Source organism: Melanostigma gelatinosum, assembly GCF_949748355.1.
Source record: "Melanostigma gelatinosum genome assembly, chromosome: 6".
Taxonomy (NCBI): Eukaryota; Metazoa; Chordata; class Actinopteri; order Perciformes; family Zoarcidae; genus Melanostigma; species Melanostigma gelatinosum.
The window spans coordinates 28,519,620-28,542,119 of NC_136639.1; the positions used below are offsets into that span (position 1 = coordinate 28,519,620).

General features: G+C 45.6%; 2 protein-coding genes across 4 annotated transcripts in view; both read left to right on the forward strand.

Annotated features, from left to right (window-relative positions):
* arrdc1a (arrestin domain containing 1a) overlaps positions 1-6,177 on the forward strand; it is a gene marked incomplete at its 5' end in the record, with an annotated part of 25,651 nt that extends 19,474 nt beyond the window's left edge. The window contains 4 exons of the mRNA XM_079269823.1: positions 105-287; positions 1,486-1,662; positions 3,303-3,807; positions 5,193-6,177. Coding sequence (XP_079125949.1) covers positions 105-287; positions 1,486-1,662; positions 3,303-3,807; positions 5,193-5,230 — 903 coding nt within the window. The 3' untranslated portion in view covers positions 5,231-6,177. The remainder of the gene's footprint in view (positions 1-104; positions 288-1,485; positions 1,663-3,302; positions 3,808-5,192) is intronic.
* Positions 6,178-7,290: 1,113 nt separating this feature from the next.
* The window catches only part of ehmt1a (euchromatic histone-lysine N-methyltransferase 1a), a 22,925-nt gene continuing 7,715 nt past the window's right edge, over positions 7,291-22,500 (forward strand). For 2 of the 3 annotated variants that reach the window (XR_013772078.1, XM_079270628.1), the window contains exons 1-18: positions 7,291-7,367; positions 7,675-8,091; positions 8,829-8,907; positions 9,229-9,311; positions 9,955-10,026; positions 10,486-10,708; positions 10,830-10,975; positions 12,071-12,214; positions 14,736-15,031; positions 15,382-15,456; positions 15,541-15,629; positions 15,725-15,831; positions 16,430-16,552; positions 19,423-19,524; positions 19,601-19,705; positions 20,677-20,831; positions 21,272-21,439; positions 22,171-22,315. Coding sequence is in view for 2 of the 3 variants with exons in the window: in XM_079270628.1 (XP_079126754.1) it covers positions 7,738-8,091; positions 8,829-8,907; positions 9,229-9,311; positions 9,955-10,026; positions 10,486-10,708; positions 10,830-10,975; positions 12,071-12,214; positions 14,736-15,031; positions 15,382-15,456; positions 15,541-15,629; positions 15,725-15,831; positions 16,430-16,552; positions 19,423-19,524; positions 19,601-19,705; positions 20,677-20,831; positions 21,272-21,439; positions 22,171-22,315 (2,466 nt within the window). In the remaining variant the exon portion in view is untranslated. The remainder of the gene's footprint in view (positions 7,368-7,674; positions 8,092-8,828; positions 8,908-9,228; positions 9,312-9,954; positions 10,027-10,485; positions 10,709-10,829; positions 10,976-12,070; positions 12,215-14,735; positions 15,032-15,381; positions 15,457-15,540; positions 15,630-15,724; positions 15,832-16,429; positions 16,553-19,422; positions 19,525-19,600; positions 19,706-20,676; positions 20,832-21,271; positions 21,440-22,170; positions 22,316-22,500) is intronic. The other variant, XM_079270629.1, reaches the window with a different exon arrangement.

The following is a 22,500-nucleotide window of genomic DNA, read 5'->3' on the forward strand; positions in this document are numbered from 1 at the left end:
CAGATGAAACCACTGAGCGAATGTGAATGTTCCTTCAGTGAACCTGTATCGATGTGAGACTTGTTAAAAGTCTTGGAGTTGTGTCGCTGCCCTTCTCCATGCAGGGAACCTGTTCATCTGAAGTGAAGCAGGAGTTCTCCTACATGCTGCTGAAAACAGGCACGGTGGTCCTGAAGGCCCAGTCCAACATGAAGGGTTACACACCAGGCCAGGTCATCCAGGTGTTGGTCAACATCCACAACCAGTCGGGGAAGACCACAGGCAACATGGCCGCCAGCCTCATGCAGGTAAACACTTAGGTCTGGCTCAGGAGAAGGTCCTGTTCAGGCTTCTCGACCCACATGTACTGTATCAAAGAACTACCTCCAGATAGTACGAATCCAGATCTCCCAATATAGGCAAGTGTACAATATGTTACACTTATTTGTAGTGTGTTGAACTTGTGATTTGATTCGTTTTTTTTCATCTTTTTCTGTTGCTGATTTCTCTGTTTTCGCGGCGTACTCCGTGGCGTACTCCGTGGCGTACTCCGTGGCGTACTCCGTGGCGTACTCCGTGGCGTACTCCGTGGGGTACTCCGTGGCGTACTGCGTGGCGTACTCCGTGGGGTACTGCGTGGGGTACTCCGTGGGGTACTCCGTGGTGTACTGCGTGGCGTACTCCGTGGGGTACTGCGTGGGGTACTCCGTGGCGTACTCCGTGGGGTACTGCGTGGGGTACTCCATGGCGTACTGCGTGGGGTACTCCGTGGGGTACTGCGTGGCGTACTGCGTGGCGTACTGCGTGGCGTACTCCGTGGCGTACTGCGTGGCGTACTCCGTGGCGTACTGCGTGGCGTACTGCGTGGGGTACTGCGTGGGGTACTCCGTGGCATACTCCGTGGCCTCCTGCGTGGGGTACTCCGTGGCGTACTGCGTGGGGTACTCCGTGGCGTACTGCGTGGGGTACTCCGTGGCGTACTCCGTGGCGTACTGCGTGGGGTACTGCGTGGGGTACTCCGTGGCGTACTCCGTGGGGTACTCCGTGGCGTACTGCGTGGGGTACTCCGTGGCGTACTGCGTGGGGTACTGCGTGGGGTACTGCGTGGGGTACTCCGTGGCGTACTCCGTGGCGTACTGCGTGGGGTACTCCGTGGCGTACTGCGTGGGGTACTCCGTGGCGTACTCCGTGGCCTCATGCGTGGGGTACTCCGTGGGGTACTCCGTGGGGTACTCCGTAGGGTACTCCGTGGCGTACTCCGTGGGGTACTGCGTGGGGTACTCCGTGGCGTACTCCGTGGCGTACTGCGTGGGGTACTCTGTGGCGTACTGCGTGGGGTACTCCGTGGGGTACTCCGTGGGGTACTCCGTGGCCTCCTGCGTGGGGTACTCCGTGGCGTACTGCGTGGGATACTCCGTGGCGTACTCCGTGGTGGTCTGTCCCGTCGGTCCCGTCTGTCCCTTGTCCCCCAGTCACTGTACTCTTCATGTCCACCTGTGCTTTCAGAGAGTCACCTATGCGATGAAGAGGCCCACCCATGATGTGAGGGCAATAGCGGAGGTGGAGGGGGGGGTGGTAAAGGCCGGCAAGGAGTTGGAGTGGAAGGAGCAGATCATCGTTCCTCCTCTTCCTCAGTCCTCCCTGGCTGGCTGTGATCTTATAAAGATTGAATATTATGTCAAAGTAAGATATGTTCATCCTCTGTTTCACTTTCAGCACTCTTCTCTTGAGAAGTGGTCCCGGTGAGCCTGTTTCAGCCTGTTCTCGTTCCCTCGGTGTCTGAGACGCACAGCGCACCCTTCAGTGGCTTTCAAATAACTAGTGTGAACCCATTTGTGTGATTATTAGACATGCAGAGAGAATACTCTGAGCTTAGTGACACGGTGAATGTAGTTCACGGTCACCGTGTGCTGGGCTGCCCAGCGCGTTAGAACTCAACGTCAAATAATCTGACAAATGGTGAAAATGTGACGAGTTGTGATGAGAACGTGTTGCAAGTTTTTGAATGTTAGACAAACAGTCGGTCATCTATCATTGCCACATGGAAAAACAAAAAGACGACTGCAAACATGGTCAAACAACGAAACGAAAAAGAAAAACTGAGTTAGTAATCCAGCAACATTGACATTTCTTTAACTACAACAAGGCAATTCAAACTTCACAGCAATCCTACGTTATAAACACCAACGCTCACAATCCCAGACGGACGTTTAGAAGAATAGATTCTCTGGTGAACAACAATGAACCACAGCATCGCGCTTCAGCTTCTAGACTGCTGTGAGAGAAATGAAACTCAAACATTTAACAGCCAGCAGTTTAGACGGATTTCAAATCTCTCATTTTGAAGCAACATTTTAGAGAAACAGTTTTTTAATTTGCACATTACTTAAACACTCAATGTGAAATGTTGAAACCAGGTTCCAGGACTCATCACAGCTCAGAGAGCCTCACTAACTAGTGCATGATGTGAATCTGGACCGGAACAAGCCTTCAGATCGCTGCTTCTTCACCCAAGTGCTACATCTGATACAGTGGAACACCAAAGTCTCTTGAATAGATTATGTGAGCATGTTGGCCTGTCCCACTTGTTCTTAACTTCTTAACCACATAACTTAGTCAATCCCTTTCTTTATATCGTTACAATGGAACCTAACTGTGCCCGGCCGGGGTTATCTCTGTAACACTTCCAACATGGTGCAAGTCTGAAGTCTGAATGTAAAGATGATCTATACCCAGACCGATTGAACTCACTTCTTGTTTTCGCCAAATTAAAGAAAGTAAGACATTTGTACAAGTATTTTAATTAGTTTCATGGATTTACACGAGGGGGTCGTTAGATCTGCTCTGGCTGATGAAGGCTGTGAGAGAACAGAAAACAAGCTTCTCCCTTCATGGCATTAACTTTTCAACCGCTCCATCTAAGCTGCCAGATGTCATGCAGCAACTGTTCTCTTTGAAACAATCACGTCTGAATGAGAAGAAGACGCAGTGACTCAAGTTTGACTTTCTATCTGTAGAATCTATAGAACACGGGGCAAGTATCTAGTCAGTATAATATCTGTTAGATGTCTGCTGCAACTCTGTGAAACGTTCATATTGCGTTCTTGGTGATGAACATACAGTGAACAAAGGGAACCTGGTCCAGGTCTCCTTGTAGATCTTTAGATGTGCTGCTCTGAACATAGATACAGTACACACTGTGTGTCTGTGCATTTTGAGTTTTGTTTTCTAAAGAACGAGGATCAAACAGAAGAGTATGTTGTGGGTTCACATTCTGTCTTCCTCCAGGGAACCTAAGGTTCTCTTGTCCTCTCATTACTCAGGTCAGTCTCAAGTCTCCAGACGTCCTGTTGACGTTACCCATCCACATCGGGAACGTCTCACTGGACAAAAAACTGCACCCGTCCAAAAGAGCAGCTGCTCCCTCCTCTGCTGCAGCTGAAGACGCACGAGCATCCTCCACCTCCACCCCCACTCTGACCCTTCGCGATGGCCCAAAACCTGCTCCTCGTCCCACCCCTCGCTCCAGGATGTCCTCCCATAGTTCCCCCAGCGCTCCTCCAGCTGAGTACCACCAGGGAGCAGAGGGCGGGACTCAAGCGGACGACGGCTTCCCCAACAAGCGCCAGTCTCAGCTGGTGTCACCCAATGCTTTCAGCTATGCTCCCGGCCTCTTCTTCCCCCAGAACCAGCAGCACAACGGGCCCGGCCCTGCAGCCAGTGGGCCGCCAGGAGCCACAGCACCGTACCCCCCTGAGAACGCTGCTAGCTCAATGCCAACACCGCTCATCCTGCCTCCCGACTACAGCACCTCTGCTTATCCACAAGGTCAGTTGGCAGCTGTCTCTGCACCGTCAGTGTAGACTGGACACGGTTGTTTGTAAGGAAGAACAAAACGCTGTAACTTAGGGCGGAGTTAAACACTCACTCATCATCTTTAAGGCACATGGTGCTGCTGGGATAAACTGAGTAAAAGAAAACATCAAAACACTAATTCAGTGATTGGATAAAGTGTGTCACTGTTCCTACAACATTCAACTCGTACAAGTTCTACATTCATGGTGAAATGAGAAGTACTACGGACCCCAGAGTCACGTGTTTACAGATCATTATATCTCAGCCAGACTCCACACGATGTACCGGTCGATCCGATGTGCTCAGGATGGGTGAAGTGCAGACGTGTTCTGTGACATGACGTTTGGAATAAAGTCAAAGTTGAATCCATTTCATCCTCACAGCTGCGGTAGAGCTGCGGCTCCATATAGTCCCTAACATGGGTTGAGCTCCAGAAACACTATTTCCTTTATTTCCCACGATATCAGTCAATAACCTTTTATTAGACATTTCAGTATAAAACGTGCTTCAGCAGGCTCTCTGACTTTGATTACTTTAACTGTGTTGACCAGTCATCTGTCACTGATGTCAGTCCAGATAAGACGAGTCAAGAGTTCACCAAAATGCTGACATATGAGGAATGAGCTTGCTCTGGGTTTCGCCTCTCAGGCTTCGTACAGGCTGCCCTAGCAGATTGATGAAGGTTGTTTGGGCTTCAATCAAACTGTATTTATGTAGCACAAGTCATACATCAAGTGCTGAACATAATCAGTAAAACATTAAAATAAATAGGGCCATTTAAATGAGTAAACACTGTAATACAACTCGTCCCGAGCTAAAAGCCAGACGAAAGGGTGCTGAGCTGTCTCTCTGCTCCCCTCAGGTCCTCCAGCAGCTCGTTCTACAGGCTGGGGGGCCACAGTGGCTAGAAAGGGCCCCGCTGTGGGTCTTAGACCAGACCCTAGGAACTACTAAGAGGCAACTACCAGAGGACCTGAGGGATCTAGTGCGTACACACCTGGAACCATGTCAGACAAGTCCACGAGGTCCAGACCATTTAGTGATCCGTAGACTATAAAACAATCTTAAAACCTATTCTAGACTAACGTTAATATTACTCAGTGCTGGGGAAACAATTGCCAGTTTATTTTTGGGAGAAAGAACAACATTTAATATTTCTATTTCCAGTAAATGTTCTCCTACAAAGATGACGCAGACGACCATCAGCTAAAGACGGAGAGTAAAGACAGAGGGCGGTCCTGGTAGTAAAGACACAGACCGCCGTTCAGGAGGCTCATCTGCTGCACGTCTGCATTACATCACGTGTGTAACATGTAACAGTGTTTGTGTAATAACCAGCTGATGACTGTCTGTTACAGAGGCTCCTCCTTCTTATGATGAGAGCTACAACACATGAAGCGGATGAAGAACCAGCACCCCCCCCCCCAGCATGACACCACGTCACTATATATCCAGCACAGTGCTGTCCTGCCACTTTAAGAGCTTCTAACTTACTTTGACAAAACTATTGCAACACATGAATGTTAATGTAACCTGGTGTGATGAGGTTCATTTCGGTTGAAGTCTCTAAATGTACGAGAATCAGAACCGTTCCTTCACTTCTCTCCTTCAAACCTGCTGCAGCCAATCAGCTGTCTGTCTACTGCTGGTGTACTTCAGCACTTTGAGTGAAAGGAAATTCAAGGGGAATATGCTGAATGTCATTTTAAATTGACTTCATTTCGTTGTACAGCAACAGGACTCCTGTTTTTAGTTGTGGGTTCTTTAGTAATCACTTAGATGACATCTGTGATGTCAAGTTTGAACGTTTTATGAATGAAAACCTGTGTCAGAGAAACTGATCTCGTCTTAAGTTCACCTCTGAAGTCTTATATATATATTGCTTAGAAGCCATATTGCTTTCTGGAAACAGGTGAAATCATCTCTATTCTTCTGGTGTATTTTTCATTTATTTTGAGTTTGAATATTAAAGACTGGATTAAAGACCTGTTTGATATGGCTTTGATCGGAGTTTTAACGTTATGGTGATAATGAACGATCCAGATATTGCGACATATATATTTGTGTAAGGATATAATGCATGATCCCGTTCAGCCTGTGAAGAGTTCTGCCATGTTTGATCGTCTGTTCGCGTCGTGTCCTTGTGAAGACAGAATGCCGCTCGTGTGTTCTTCTTCCTGCTCAATGTGTGTTGGCTCTTTAGATACCAGACGTTCCCTCGCTGTCTGCTTCCTGTTAATAGTCAGCAGAAGTGCTGACTCTGATTTGAGCTTTTCTTTGGCAATTATTGATGTAATTTGCAAAATGTCTTGATCAAGTTAAATCCATCAAACAAGCAGAAAGGCAACGTTTTAATTATTTATTATTGTTTTGAGTGTTTTCTAACTGCTATCTGGAATACAATAAATCTGTTCAAATCACTTGTGTCAACCAGTGCGTCGTATTTCTGACTCTGGCAGTAAGAGGTTGTTTCATTAACACGATTCTGCCTTCTGATGCTCTTTAAGTTGACACTTGTTTTTAAAGGGATGTAATTTAAAAGTGTGTTTTTCCTTCGATATGTATTTCAGGTATCGCCCCCCCCCCCCTTTAAATTTGCAGGACAACTTTGTTTTCATAACTTTATTTAATGTGTGCCTGTTCCAACTTTAGTAAAGGAAGTACACCAAAAGATAAAGGATGCATCACAAATATATTTAGTGCTCAGATATGCACCATTGCTTTATTCGAGACAACGTTTAAAAGTTTATAGTTTGTTAAAAGCAATATATTTATTGTAGATTCCAATGATTGTATAACAATAGTGTACAGTATATTATCACTTGCTAGCAAAGAGTGGAACATTGAGACCTCAAACGTATATATTTTCAATATCAATTGAATATGTTGACAATAGTCTTTTAATTTATGACAAATAATTACTGTGGCCGAGGGTTTATGTTGCGCCGATACTTAGGATAATAAGACAATAATAAACACGGAGCTCTGCATTCTGCGCCAAGATGGCAGCAACTGTATTCACTTCTCACACACTTCTCCAAACCTCTTTCCTCTTTCCGTCTCATCCTCCACAATAAAAGCACCACAAACATCCACTGAACACTGCTACATGGAGAGCTCTCAACGTACTCAACATATAGCTTACAGTACCACAGACTGTATAGAAATAAGTAGCGCCAAATCATCAACTGGCGACTAGAGCGCTCACTGTTTCCTACTTCCGGTTTCGCTTTGATCCAATTGTTTTAACCCGCGAAAACAACTTTTATCGTATCGTCCATCTCAATAAATGCAAGATAAATATAAACTACGATGGTGAGCGTTGTCCTCATTGTAGACAGTTGCGTTTCCTACAGTTAGCTTTCTGGTGAAGTCTTTCCGACTCCACGAGGACATGAACGCAGAGCACACAGCGCATCACGTGCTTGAGCGGGTGCGGGCGGAAGTGAAAGCTGGTGTCTTCCTGTCCCGTCCCATGGTCCCGTCCCTCGCGCTACACCTTCGCTCGGATATCGCTGCACCGACGGGAGCTGGTAGGATGAAACTCTGCTGCTTTAACTTCTTCACTGCGGCCTCGTTGAAACTCTCGGTGCTGTTGACGCCTCATACGAGTCCCCGCTTCCACCGGTCCACCGGGCTGAGCTCTTCCACGGTTAAGCCAGTGCCGTGCACATGTGTGATAACTTTGTTCTTGGTGCACTCTGCATTGCTACGTGTTGAATGTTACAAAGATGCACGTGCTGTATGCACTTTGTGGTGACGACAGAGCTGCCCGGGGCGTCTTTAACTTTGAGCGTGTTTGTTTTGGAGAATGTCGTGAAACTTGTTGAAACTTCTCAGGTGCTGCTGTGCTGAGGCCCCCTTAGTCTGACCGGCTTCAACGAGCAGCCCCCCAGGACGGAGATGGATCCCAGTGGAGCCGGTGAGCCGCCTGGACGAGGCAGAAGACCCTCCAGTCACTCATCCGGGACACCCGTTGCTGCCACGGCGCAGGCAGCAGAGAGCGGCCAGAGGCCACAAGTAAAGATCACTCCCTTCCACAGCTCCGCCATACTCCACAGGGATGACGCTCTCCGCAACAAACGACCAGGAGCCGCTTCTGGGAGGCTGATGGCGACCCCTGGCAGCCGCTTTCTAGACACACTTGGGCGGCTGACTGGTCCCCATGTCAGAGGGAGGCTCTCCGCTGCTGGGAGCTCAGAGGAACCAGCTCCCGGTGCAGGTTCCGCACTGGCCTCAACAGGGGAACCAGCTCAAGTAAGTGGTCTTGTTGTCCAGGTGAAATGATCTCCTGATGAGCGTTAAGCAATGTGAAATGTTTCCAAAATATATGTATGTTGTACATCTATTTTTCCGACAGTCTGTTCCTTCGTTTAGCTTGTTTGTCATTTAATTACAGCCCTACCTGCTGGTGACCCTGTAATCTGACAGAATCATGTTCCAGAAGTCAAATATGAATAAGTCCCCTAAACATGCAAACACTTTAATAATCTGCGGACAGAGTTTTATTACAACCAGTGCATGGGTTGCAAAAGTTCAGACTCATTGATAGACGTCGACTCGCTTTGGTTTGTAATTGTGTTCGTTATCATTAGATGCTATATTATGCAGAGTTTGGCTGTTTGCATGTCAAATAGTGGGAATCTAAAACATTGTTATATATTAAAATAGTCAGTGTTGGCTGCACATAATAATTGAACCCTTCATATTAATATAGATATGGTTTTTAAATCACGTTAAATGTAATAACTTGTTTAGGCTTCCTTCTGTTTTCCCATCTATTAAATAGGCGATTAAGTAAACTCAAAAATCACAATTCTAATCAATAAACATGCCTTTATTGTCGTGGCATAGTTGTGTTGGACCTAAAACATAACTCTGACATGTTTCAGCATCAGCTCTTTGTCGGGGAGTAGGACAGATGTGTAGGAAACATGTGGTTGTGCCCTACAGAGGGTCCATCAGTGACTCTTGTCTTCATTTTGCCTCCAAAGCCTCCTGCCAGGAAGGCACCAAAGTCCAGCACAGAGCTTCGTCACAGAGCCGTCTCCACCTCCAGCAAGCCTCAGTCCGGTTAGTCGCTCGTTCCTTTGCAAGCTTCATTGATTTGAATGTAACTGGAAGGGAGGCTACCCCATGAAATGTGAATGTTTTTACAATTTAATACGATATTTCATCAGCTGCCGTTCTCAAAATGTCTCAGCGGGATCAGTAATTCCCAATGTTTCAAGACATCATCTTTACATTTGATGATGTAAGAGGAGAGGAGTCATACAGTGCTCTTCTTTAAACGTCCATTGTTATTATAATAATAATACAGGTGGTTGGATGTTTTTCTTTTAGGCGTTATTTCCTCTGGTCACCACCTAACCTCAGTCTGTGTGCTTCTCCTAGCTGTGAAGAGAAGGAAGCGGAAGATGGGAATGTACGACCTGGTCCCCAAGAAGAAGGCCAAGAACCTGAAGCAGCAGGAGAAGGCCCGTCCTTTATTCATAAATTATATTATTTATACATTATATTAATTATATATTATAGTATTTATATATTATAGTATTTATATATTATAGTGTTCATATATTATTTATATATTATATTCATATATTATATTATTTATACATTATATTCATATATTATATTATTTATAGATTATATTCATATATTATAGTATTTATATATTATAGTGTTCATATATTATAGTATTCATATATTACATTATTTATATGTTATATTCATATATTATATTATATTATTTATATATTATATTCATACATTATATTATATTATTTATATATTATATACATACATTATATTATTTATATATTATATTCATATATTATAGTATGTATATATTATATTCATATATTATATTATTTATATATTATATTATTTATATATTATATTATACGATTCATATATTATATTATTTATATTGTATATTATTTATATATTATAGTATTCATATATTATATTATTTATATATTATATTCATATATTATATTATTTATATATTATATTATTTATATATTATATTATTTATATATGATAGTATTTATATATTATATTATTTATATGTGATAGTATTTATATATTATATTATTTATATTCCTTCCTGTTCATCAGACCTCCGACAAGCCCTCCAAGAACAACAAGAAGAGCAATGATGGAAGCAACGCTCCTCGCACTCAACTCATAGTTAGTTTGGATCTCATTTGTTCTTGTGGATGTTGTGGACGTTGACAGTAATTTGACTCCTTACTAATACAGGAGTAATAACATCTTCTGTTATTAGTTGTTGTTGGTACAATCCACATGTTTACATTCTACACTGTTTGCATAAAAGTAGTGGATGTGAGGTTAAGCCACAGGAAGAGAGTGACTGGCTTTATTTCTGATCACAAACGCATATAAACACATATAAGTAAACGAGCAACATAACTGAGAATCTAATTTATTTAAAATAATCACACTCTGCGTCCAGAGGTGGGCTCAAAGTGAGTGTGGGGATGAAACACTGCTTCATCTTTTGGAACATGAGGGCACATATATCACGTGGTACTGAGTCCATACATGGACTGGAGGCTTAAAATATGACCAATAACTGAATACGTGTCACCAGCTGTCACTGATACAGATGTTCCTTTTCTTGATCAGAAGGAGGAACCAGGACCCAGTGTGGAGAAGAACAGAGCTGCAGCACATGAGACAGCAGGCGTTCTACCAGAGGCTGTGACGAGCAGAGAACCGACAGCCATCAAGAGTGAGTCGTTGATGGAGGTGGAGCCTGGAGAAGGCTGCCATGTTGAATACACAGAGCTGGCCTTGGACTGTCTCAATCTGAAGGCTCAGGAAGAGCTGCTCTCTCCTCCCTCGTCAGGTGACAACAGCATCTCACTCACTCATTTGGCTTCAAGGTTCTTCTACAGAATCCATTTGTACAGGTCACAGGTGAGTTCCTGCTGTGAGTAGTGGTGGAACAATGGGATGTGTGTGTGCAGGAGCAGCAGCGGATGCTGAGGTGACAGAAACAGACCTGGCTGAGGAGTTACCGCTGTGCTGCTGTCGCATGGAGACGCCTCACAGCGGAGGCAACGTGTCCACACTGGAGCAGAGCTGCATGGCCATGGAGAGCACGGATGGAATGGTAACATCCTCTGAAGTAATGAAACAATGCTGTGTGTGTGTGTGTGTGTGTGTGTGTGTGTGTGTGTGTGTGTGTGTGTGTGTGTGTGTGTGTGTGTGTGTGTGTGTGTGTGTGTGTGTGTGTGTGTGTATATGTATATATATATCTGTGTGTGTGTGTGTGTGTTTGTGTGTGTATTTTTTTTTTTTTTATTAGTGCTGGGCAACGATTACAATTTTTAATTGCATGATGTTTTTTGCAAAGTTCAATCATGAATTCAAAAGTAGTGTATTGCACACCTTTATTTTGAAAGTACTGCTATATGAACAAAAGGGCAATAACATTTGGTTTAAACACATCAGGTTGTTGTTAGCAGCAGTATTCTCGTTACACAGCAGCAGTTATAACACAGTTATAATGATTCTGATCAGAGATATTCAGCGGTGTTTTGTTTTTCCCGCCTACGGTTGTTGAGTGACAGTCGAATGCGTTGGCGGTCGTCCCGGTGGGTGGAGAGTGGTTTTCGGCCTCTGCCGGGCTGTAGCTTTGTTGTCCCTCATGTGTGCTGCTGGACCTCCTTATGAACCGCCGTCTTTGAAATGTTAAGGATGGAAGCAACCTGACTCACTGTATCCCTCTGCTGGTAAAATAGAAGTGAACCCTTCTTTTCCTCACTCAAAGCTTTGTTTGAACTCTTTTGGCACTTTTATTATTCTAATTACTTCTGAGGTTCTACTCGCACCGTTTCTGTCATCCAGCTGGTCGACTGAAGAGGATAGTGATGACCACAGCACTGGTTTTATACTTTGTTAAATAAGATTTAATTGTCTAAATGACAATATTTGTATTTGAAATTTGGGAGAAATGTTGTCAGTAGTTTATAGAACAAAGCAAAAAATGTAATTTTACTCAAACACATCAATAAATAGTAAAACCAGAGAAGTGAAGTGGTCCATCGCTGTATATACAGTATGTGTAAGCTCAATGTAGAAAATATCAATAGAAGCTGTTGCTGGGTAAGATTATCAAGGGTCCAAATACACCAACAGCACTGGAACCCGATTGGTTTTCATGATGTGCAGTCTGATTATTGTTATCATTATTATCTCTCCTCAGCTGATCCGGTGCCAGAGGCGAGTGATGAAGCAGGAAATGATGCGACCCTCGAACACGGTCCATCTGCTGGTTCTGTGCGAGGACCACCGGGCCGGTATGGTCAAGCACCACTGCTGCCCCGGCTGTGGACTCTTCTGCCGGACGGTGAGTGGAACAGAGCACACAGAGACTGTAAACACGTGGCTGCACCGTACTCTCTGTTACTGTCATCATGTATGAACAGTATCGTTTGATCAGGACTGCACTGGTTATCTGTGGAGGGATTTCAAGTGGAACTCATGACCAAGAACCATTGTGGTCCGATGATAGTCATGGAGGAACAGTGTTACAATATCATCCACCAGCTGAGATGGTTTAAGCTTGTGTGTGTGCGGACGCTACAATCTAAATTCATGTCGGGCAAATTGTGACTGGTGTCCTCTCCGTACCTGTTAGTTCAGTGTATTGACGCAACATATCACATGACACGGGTACGTTTGAGTCCAATAATTAAAGAGTCGCTTTAAAAACGTACATTCATGAGGAGATGAAATAGAACGCATGTCTGACTGTAAGTGAAACCACGCAACAGTCGCATGAATATAATCTGCTCTATTGCAGATGCATCTTCCATGTTAGTGCATCAATAATAATCTCCTCATATATAATAACAGCTGGAGAGTGAGTGAGTCTCTCCATGATTCTATACTGTATATGCTTACGTAGGAATGCACCCATTGATCAGCCAAACATCGGTTTCAGCAGATGTCTTCTGAACGTTGACCGCCATCAGCCAATCGACAGAAAACACTTGATATATTAATCTGGTGTGTTGCATCAGTTTTGTGCCGGCTAACATCAGTAACCAGCAGAAACATGAAGCGGAAGAACTATGGCTTCCAAGATTCCTTAAAAACCAAGTCACAGAATCCAGACGCACCCGTGTGTGCACAGTGGCTCACGAGAGGCCCGTCAGTCCAACGAGGGGCGACCGTGGGAACATCTCCACGCTCTGCAGAGTGTCGGCCGTACCGGTGACCCAGTCCCTGGTGAGCAGAGTGCAGCAGGCTGCGTGGTAGCGCAGCGGGCTGCGTGGTAGCGCACCACAACAAATATGTATTGAAGCAGAATATTTCATTAGCTCAAATGATGTTGTGAATGTTTTGTACATTTATCTTTGTTCAATAAATGTTGACTTCTGAGACGAGGACTGAGGGGGGGGAAGAGAAGGTTTCTGTTGATTATTAATGATGATAATTCTAATATCGATGTTATCAACGCATCTTCCAAATACTGGTTGCAGCCCTACAAGCCACACAATGCTGTTTTAAATGAGACAAACACGGAATTCTGACCCATAACCTTATTATACACAAAGGCTACATGGACGCTTCCCAGCTGTAGCGCCGAGCAGCAGTTTCAGCACCTTGGAGAGCACCGCTCACTACAACACGAACACAATCGTTCATTTCTTTATTTAATTAACAGTAGCCAGGCTATTTGTTTTTACTGTTGTACAGTAGCTTACATGCTGAGTTCATTCTGCTGACTTTTAATAAAATACATTCATGGAACTTAGATCCAGCTGCTTGTTCTTTGGCTATTTAAAACATGTGTCCGCAGGTTGTTCTATGTGGCTCTAGAGTTATTATTATTATTATTAAGAAGAACAGTCGAGCATGAACCCTGCTGCAGCAGGCCAAGAGGAGGCGGAGTCTGTGTTTGAGTTAATCATGCTTGGTGCACAAAGACAGTCAGATGGACAAAACTAAAATGTGTAAAAATATGACAATGAAATATAATTGATATAAACAGCAACTAAAAGCAGAGCTGTTTGGTGAATATCCTGTCTATGAAACCATGGAGTGCTGTACTTGGGTTGTTCAGAAAGAGGCTGAAGGAAGCAGAAATATGTGAAATACATTAAAAAGAGTTGAATGCGCCGCGTAGGAATAGTGACGACACAGCCCTCCTCCCTACACGCACGCCGAGCTGTCAGTCAAACTGTGAGGTGTTGTGTTCGGGTGCATACGAGATTACACGTACAAGCAGGTGTGGCGTTTGCTACAGCTCGGCAGAGTACACGTCTACACACACGTGCGGTAGCCTGGCAGGTACGCAGTGAAGGTACTGAGCGCTAGTGTGCTGAGCTATCGGCCCTCACAGGAGCCCACGTCACGCACCGGTGACACGTCTGAATGAAACGATGTTAGTCTGCTGAAAGCTTTCACACCTGCTACGCACCCGCTCAGCGGCCGCTCATCAAGCATTATGACTTTGGAGGCGGGACGGAGTCGACGCTGGCTGCTGCAGGGCACCAATGAGACCATGTGCCATTTTAGAATTTAAATAATGTTGGTTTGTGTCTGGAGCCCTGAGTAGCTGAAGGTAATGGACTGATGGCGAAACAGAAAGCTAAACAATGTTTACAGAGCGTTGAAGCTCGCGGCAGTGCCGACGCAAAGTTCACCAAACCTGACTTTGATCAATGATGCCGTTGAACAACATCAATTCAAATGGACACATTTGGAACCTGGCGAGTGGTGTCGGGAACGCCAGCTCTACCTGTCTGTGATGTTGTTTTCACTTTTGATCACCGCATCTTTATTATATGGTGTATATCAGAATATATTGAGATACTGCACTTCTGAACCTCAACACCGTGTTCTCCTGGTCCGTTCCACAGGGCTCCTTCATGGAGTGCAGGCCGTACGGCAGCATCTCCCACCGCTTTCACCGCGACTGTGCTTCCATCTTGAGGGATCTCAGGTTTTGCCCTCACTGCGGAGAGGACGCCAGCGGTGCGAAGGAGGTCACGGTGTCCAGGGCTGACCCGTGTCCCTCTGGACCCAGATCGAACCCTGGGCCGGCAGCCCCTGTGCCCGCCCTGCCGTCAGTACCAACCGGGCCTGCTGTTCCACTGATACTCCGAGCTAAGAAGACCAGCGAGCCCCAGAGGAGCAGGAATGAAAGCCCGAGCAGGTAAGGTGTTGTCACAGAGAAGAGAAGACATCACTGACATCACACACATCCTCACAGACTGATGTCGGCACTTTCCTCTTCTCATTCACTTTGTTTTATTTGTTGATTTGACTAATTATATCATAGTGTGTGTGTGTGTGTGTGTGTGTGTGTGTGTATATTTCTATTTTATTTTATTTCATTAATTCTGTGCTTTCTGTTACTGTTGTCTTGTTTTTGCTGCTTTGACTGTGAAAGCACTTTGTGAACTCTGTTTTTAACGGTGTTATATTCATAAAGTTGTTATTATTATTATCATCACAGCTATTGAAGGATAATCCCAGCTGTCGTTCTCTCTCCGGTGTAAATAGCGAGGCTGTGTGTGTTGCGGACCGACAGCCTGAAGAGTCACTGGAGAGCATCCTGATGGCGCTGGATGATGACAAGTAAGGTTCACCGTGGAACATTGTGCTTCAGTGTTCCAAAGGTACAGTGTGGAACCACAGTTTGCATCTTTTTATCCTTTGTAGCCTGAAACCAAAGAAGGTGAAGTACCCCCCCCGACAGCTCTACATCTCTGCTAAAGAAGGAGAGCTCCAGAAGGTCCTTCATCTCCTGGGTAACTCCACACAGCAGCTCCGCTCACAGTCACTCACTCTATATGTTTGAGCATCTTTCTTATCACACTAATGGACCAAACGTTGTACATTGAAGTTGACGGGAAGGACCCCAACTTTCTGATGGAGGGCCCAAACAAAGGCACCCCTCTTCATGCAGCAGCTGCTGAGGGCCACCAGGAGATCTGCCACATGCTGGTGCAGGTGAGGAGACCCACGTCACCACAGGTTGCACCTCAGGGCCTGCATGTATTCATCACCTGTGTTTGTGACTCCTTCATGTTACCTTTGAAGGTATCCCGTTAACACCACGATGTCTCCTCCTCTTGACTTCCACCCGTTCTCTACCTCAGTATGACGTAAGAGTTTACCCTCGTATGGGCTCGTATGATGGAGGAGACATCTGATTGGCTATTTGTAAATGGAACGAGTCCCACAACTGCAGTGAAGTTCACACATGAAGAGCAGTTTGTAAATGCAGGTTCAGCACTTTGCATATAAATGTAACAACATCCACACATGTTAAAATCCTTAAACACATTCATTTGTGGATTTCTATTCATTTAAAACAAGAACAACTGTTGTGTGCTTCAGAATACATTGTGAGTCTGTGGACTGGTTCTATTCATTGATATGCAGACTGATCTGACATCATGAAAGCAAAATGTGTTTTCAAATCAGACCGTGAGATTCCATCAACGTACGAGACGTCGAACTGAACTGGCACCGTTCTCTGCTTTAGTGTGGAATCAGCAGAATAAATCCCGTGTGTGTGTGTGTGTGTGTGTGTGTGTGCGTGTAGGCTGGAGCCAACCTGGACACGTTTGATGAGCAGCAGAGGACGCCGCTGATGGCGGCCTGTGAAAACAGCCACCTGGACACAGTGAAGTACCTGCTGAGAGCCGGAGCAGCCGTCGGCCACAAGGTGGGTCGCTGCGGTCTCACTGCTCGACATCAACAGTGTTGTTTTTACCTCCTGACAACACTTTGCTCCTGTTGATGGCTGATGTAGCAGCACATGCTAAAAGAACCAGAACCAGTTCACATCATCATGGAAGAAAGAAATGATCCATCACGCTAAGCAAACATTGAAAGCCAAAGCTTGTACGTCGTTCAGGACCATGAATGAAGACGAATCAACATCTCTTGAATGTGTGGTTCTCAGATGTTCCTCCGCTGGTGGGAGTCTGGGCTCCTGGAGAAGAAGGCGTCTCAGTTAGTGAGGTGGTTGACTGGCTTGTGGCTGTTGTCCTGATTCTGTTCAGTGACTGTCCGGAGCTGTTGGAGTTGTTGGAAGTAGCTTTGTGCAGCAGGGCTTTGGAGGCAGGTTGTAGTGGAGAAGTGGACACGTGATCCTCAGAGATATCCCAACATGTTTCCTCTGGGACGGACGGCTGATGGTCTTTACTACGGGTTCACAACAGCATCAGGTCTGTACAGATGTATCTCATAGTGTGCAGAATAATAATAATAATAATAATGTATTTTATTTGTAACACACTTTTCATTTTTTTTTTTTAAATCTCAGAGTGCCACAGAGCCAGTACACAGTAAAACCATCGTAAAAAGCATCGTTAAAACAGTTAAAAAATAAACTACAATAACAACCAGTGAATGAACAGAAACGCAAAAGAAATAACTGACAGTGACTTAGGTCAGAAAGGCTTTCCTGAATAGAAAGGTTTTTAGGCCGGTCTTAAAGAGACCAGTGTCTGTGTTGCCCTTAGGTGGTCAGGGATCTGGTCCATAGGCGTGGAGCTGCCGAGCCAAAGGCCCGGTCTCCCATGGTGCGGAGCTTGGTGCTGGGGACCCGGAGGAGCTGTTTGATGATCTGAGGGTGCGGGTGGAGATTTGGGGAGTGATGAGGTCTTGTAGGGAGGTGCGTGTCCATTTATGCATTCATGTGTGAGTAGTAGGACTTTGTAGTCAATCCGGAATGAGACAGGGAGCCAGTGTAGGGAGTGCAGAATGGGTGTTATGTGCTCATACCTCCGGACTCTCATCAGGATCCTGGCAGCGCTGTTTTGGATGTTTTGCAGCTTCTGGATGTTCTTGCCAGTGATCCCAGTGAATAGTGCGTTGCAGTAGTCCAGTCTTGAGGATATAAAGGCGTGGACGAGCTTCTCTGCATCTGACGGGTTAAAGTGGGCGGAGTTTGGAGATGTTTTTGAGATGATAAAACGAGGTTTTGCACAGGTGTTTTATATGGTCATTAAAGGACAGGTGTGGGTCAAACCTAACTCCCAGATTAGTGACTGTGGAGGCGAGGGGGATGACCTGACCGTCGAAGGTGAGATGAGTTATGGAGGATGACTGAACCTGGTGTGGAGTGCCAATAAGGAGGGCTTCGGTTTTGCTGCTGTTTAACTGGAGAAAGTTGTTGCTCATCCACGCCTTTATCTCCCCAAGACAGGAGGTGAGACACGGCTCCAAGCCCCTCTTTGAATATGCATTGTACTTTAATGCACATCGCAGTCTTTGTACGTCGCCATGCTGCCTGGTTCTCTCCACTGATGATGGGAGTAACGGTGTGTTACATTTGTCTACAGCTCAGGGTCTAAACAGTCCTCACCTACTGCCGGCTGTAACACTCTACTGAGACTGTCGCAGCCTCTTCACCGCCTCACGTCCCAGTCGTGGACCGCTTTGCTTCAGAAAGATGTTTGTGCTGACGTGGCGCTCTCGTCTCTCTTCCAGAGGGGATCCAGTCACAGTGCAACACGTCAGTGACAGCGCCGCTGTTGGAGGTTCTTGTTGTTCTGGGTCTGCTAGGCCCACCGCCCCGACACCCCGCAATTTATCTTTATGATGGAATATTCGTCAGTTGAAAAATGTGCAGTTAAGGACGTTTGTCTGGTTCAGAAGACTTGGACCACTTTCCCACTAAACAAACGCTGCTAACGTCTGCCAGTCCCGGGACCAATGACTGCAGTGGTCCCGGTGTCGATCAGCTCCGCTCCCTTCAGCACAGATGGAAACATGGAGCACTTGAGCCTCCTCCAGCGCTAACATGCCGTCCTTTAAAGTCAGACTCTCATCTGAGCTCGCTGATCGTTGTACAACAGAAAGAACTCATCACAACCTTTGTTCGTCTTCCACTGCTCCATCAATCACCACCTCTGATCTCAGACTTCATTTTAATATTTTAATTCATGAATCAGTCGATATTAGATTGGATATGCTTCAGTTCTGACAGTCATCATGGAAGCATCTCGTCTTCCCAGCTGCTGAACATCTTTTCAACCAAATGTATTATTTATTTATATTCATATTTTGTTTGACGTTATTAACGTCAATGTAATCGATAGACATCAATTAAAGATGTGAGTCACTGAATCTACCCGTCACATGTAATCCTCTTCATCCTCATTCATGGTGCTCTTCGTCATATTCTTCATTCAGTTCATTCATTTCTACTTGTTATCGTATATTCATTTATTTTCTGTTTAGTAGTGAAGTTAGTCTAATAAATATTCATCTTTCGAGAACGTCATCATTTGATGTGTGTGTGTGAAACAATAAGTGGCTGCACAGCGTGAGAAGAACCCTGAGATGAAGCTTTAATTGATTATTATCACATTTTAAAGTTGTCCTGAGTTTAATCTAATGTTAAACTCTCACTGGATCTGATGGTTCTTATAGCAGAAGCTCATCATCGTGTTCGTACTAATTGATGTGTTTATGATTCATAGTTATTGATGAAGTTACATTCTTTGATATGTAATGATTATTGATTGAATCGTCTCCGTGCGATGCCGCTCCAGCTGTTGAACGTGACTCATGTTGTCGTCCCAGGACATCATGGGGTTCACCTGTCTGCATCTGGCTGCTAAACTGGGACATTGTGATGTTGTTCATCATCTGCTCTCCAAAGCATCCCGACACGTCAACGGCCAGGTAGAGTGACACACCAACGGCTCGTTAATATTCATGCGTTAGTGTACATCCCTGCACTAACAGCCTGTCTGTGCAGGACGACGGCGGATGGACTCCCATCACCTGGGCCATCGAGTACAAGCACAAGGAGCTGGTCCACCTGCTGCTGGCCAGAGGGGCCGACGTGAACATCAGGGACAAGGTGAGTGCCCACGACACACACACACACACACACACACACACACACACACACCAGCTCAACGGGGTCGACTCTGACCAGTGTGATCTCATGGATGCATAACGTTTCACACCGTCGCTCAGAGGTCGAGCGGCTCCTTCGGTCCACATCCTCGGGCAACATACTCCACCCCAGATGTCTCCTGAAGGCTGTGCATCGGGGTGTGAGTGATTAGATCCTGATGGGCTTCATGTTCAATGGAGGAGCGAGGACGTGACCAGTAAGAGACTTAGGACGAACCCCCTCTCTCCATTCAAACCAAGATTCACACGACTGGCTTGGCAGTCACATGCCTCTCTCGCTCTCTCTCTCTCGGACAGGAAGTAGAGAACCAGTTCAAAACATAAATAAAGAGAAAGAAAAAGGGGCTGCTCAGTGTCCCGTTTGCAGTTTTTCTAAAAGACACACTATTGATGTATTGATTGATTTATTCATTCAGGAGATTCTGTCTCGTTGTTCTCGGACTCGTTTCATTCACGGTAACGATAGTTGTTGTAGTAGTACTAGTTGAATGTGTATGTTTAAAGTATCCCACAGGACCTGTTGACATGATATGTACACTGTTGGTTTCATTTGATAGATGGAGGGCAGCCTATTGGAGCCCATTTACACATCCAGAGGTCCAGTTAATGACTGGTCCTCATCGTTTGAATTGAAAACCTGTTTTACACCAATATAGCGATTGAGATTAAGTATAATATATTATAATAGTAAGTAACATGCACTTCTCTATCTTCTGGGTTATTATTATGTAGACTTTCTGTTTCCCTCACACCTGGAGGAGGTATATTTAAAAGTTAAAGGGTACCAGAGTTTAGAGAAGCTGCTGACCAGCTCTCAGAGTAAAGTCTACCGATGTGAGCTTTGAAGGTGTGCGTTTAGTGGACCGGCCGCACTGCTTCCTAGCGGCTCACCGCTCCTCTGCTCCCGCTCAGGAGGAGAACGTCTGCCTGCACTGGGCGGCCCTCTGCGGCTGCGATGACATCGCCCTGGCTCTGCTGGAGGCTCGATGTGACCTCAACGCTGTCAACGTTCACGGTGACTCGGCGCTTCATGTTGCAGCCAGAGAGAACCACCTGCAGTGTGTGATGTGAGTGTGGACTCTGGCTTACACAGACCCAGATGGGTTACTGTTAACAAGAGATGCATACTCTGCAGTCATGGGCGGCTCTCGGACATTCAGAATGCTGGAATGATCACGTTCAGTCATGCTGAACATGCTTTCTCCTGTACTGTTAATGATTGCATGTTAGCAGCAGAACTGAAACATTGTGTAACAAAGTGTGAAGTTCAGAGAAAGCTTCATTTTAACAGCAACGCTTTGAAGTGTAGGAATATGCTTGACTTCAGATATACTCATGTAAACCAGATATCATCTGATATCTGAAGTGAAACGTTCAGGTACGTTTGTTTTCTTCTGGCGTCCCGTCCCTGACGCATGAAGAGTTTTTCCTACTGTGTTGTATTGTTGAGTTACACTCAAAGCTTCTGTAACCCGAGTCAGCGGACCTCCAACTCGCCCATCTGCAGGTTGTTACTGTCTCGTGGAGCTGACATCACTCAGAAGAACAAGGAGGGAGAGAGCGCTCTGGACTGCTGCGTCTACGGCTCCAAGGTGTGGACGGCCCTGAACACCAACAAGAAGCTGACTGATGCCCGGAGAGGCAGGGACAGTCATGGAGACAGGGTGCTCAGCAGGTGTGTGTGTGTGTGTGTGTGTGTGTGTGTGTGTGTGTGTGTGTGTGTGTGTGTGTGTGTGTGTGTGTGTGTGTGTGTGTGTGTGTGTGTGTGTGTGTGTGTGTGTGTGTGTGTGTGTGTGTGTGTGTGTGTGGGTTGTGTGAAACAGTCTTTGCCGTACATATTGCTGCAGTTTGCTCTCATCTCTGTTCCGGTGTTCCTCTGGGACCCACTGGAGAAACAGAGTGGAATATGATGAATATAAAGAGAGCGCTGGTCTTAGCTTGCTGTTATGAAGTGTGGCTTTATGAAAGAGGTATTCTCGACGGGGATTGCCAGAGAGTGGGAGGAGTTCTTTGGGGACGTGAGGGAATCACAAGCCAGGTTATTGCATGTATTATTGTCCCGCTGGCTTTGACGGCGCTTCCTTTGGCTGAACAGAGCGTCTTTAAACGGGGCTTGTGTGGATGAAACCACTTCAGAGCATACGTCTGATCAGACTGATCAGACGTATGCTCTGAAGTGGTTTCATCCACACAAGCCCCGTTTGTCTGTCAGTCTGACGTCCAGCAGAGTGTTCACATTGTCATCATTACATCAACTGGTTGCTCACATAGAAATATCATTGGCGCTGCTTTAAGTTATAGTTGATGTAACACGTGTGCTTGATACAGATCTATATGCATCTCTGTTTCTGTGCGTATTTGAATGTGATTTTGAGAACGAGTGTTCCTCCTCTTCTCTTCTCTTAGGGACATCTCTCGGGGGTACGAGGCCGTTCCTATCACCTGTGTTAACGGTGTTGACAGCGAGCCGAGCCCTGAGAACTTTAAATACATTCCTGACAGCTGTGTCACCTCCCCGCTGAGCATGGACCGGGACATCACGCATCTACAGGTGAGACGCTCTCCAGACGGCAAAGACGTCAAACAGTGAATGTCTCTACAGTCTGTCCTCCTGTCTGAGTAACGCATGATGGAAACTACAGTCACCAGCTGTTTTAGCTGCTGAACTGATGAGAGTTCACATTTACATCAGTTTGTGAAGATGAATGTCTTCAGTAGGAAGCGATGGGTGGGCGT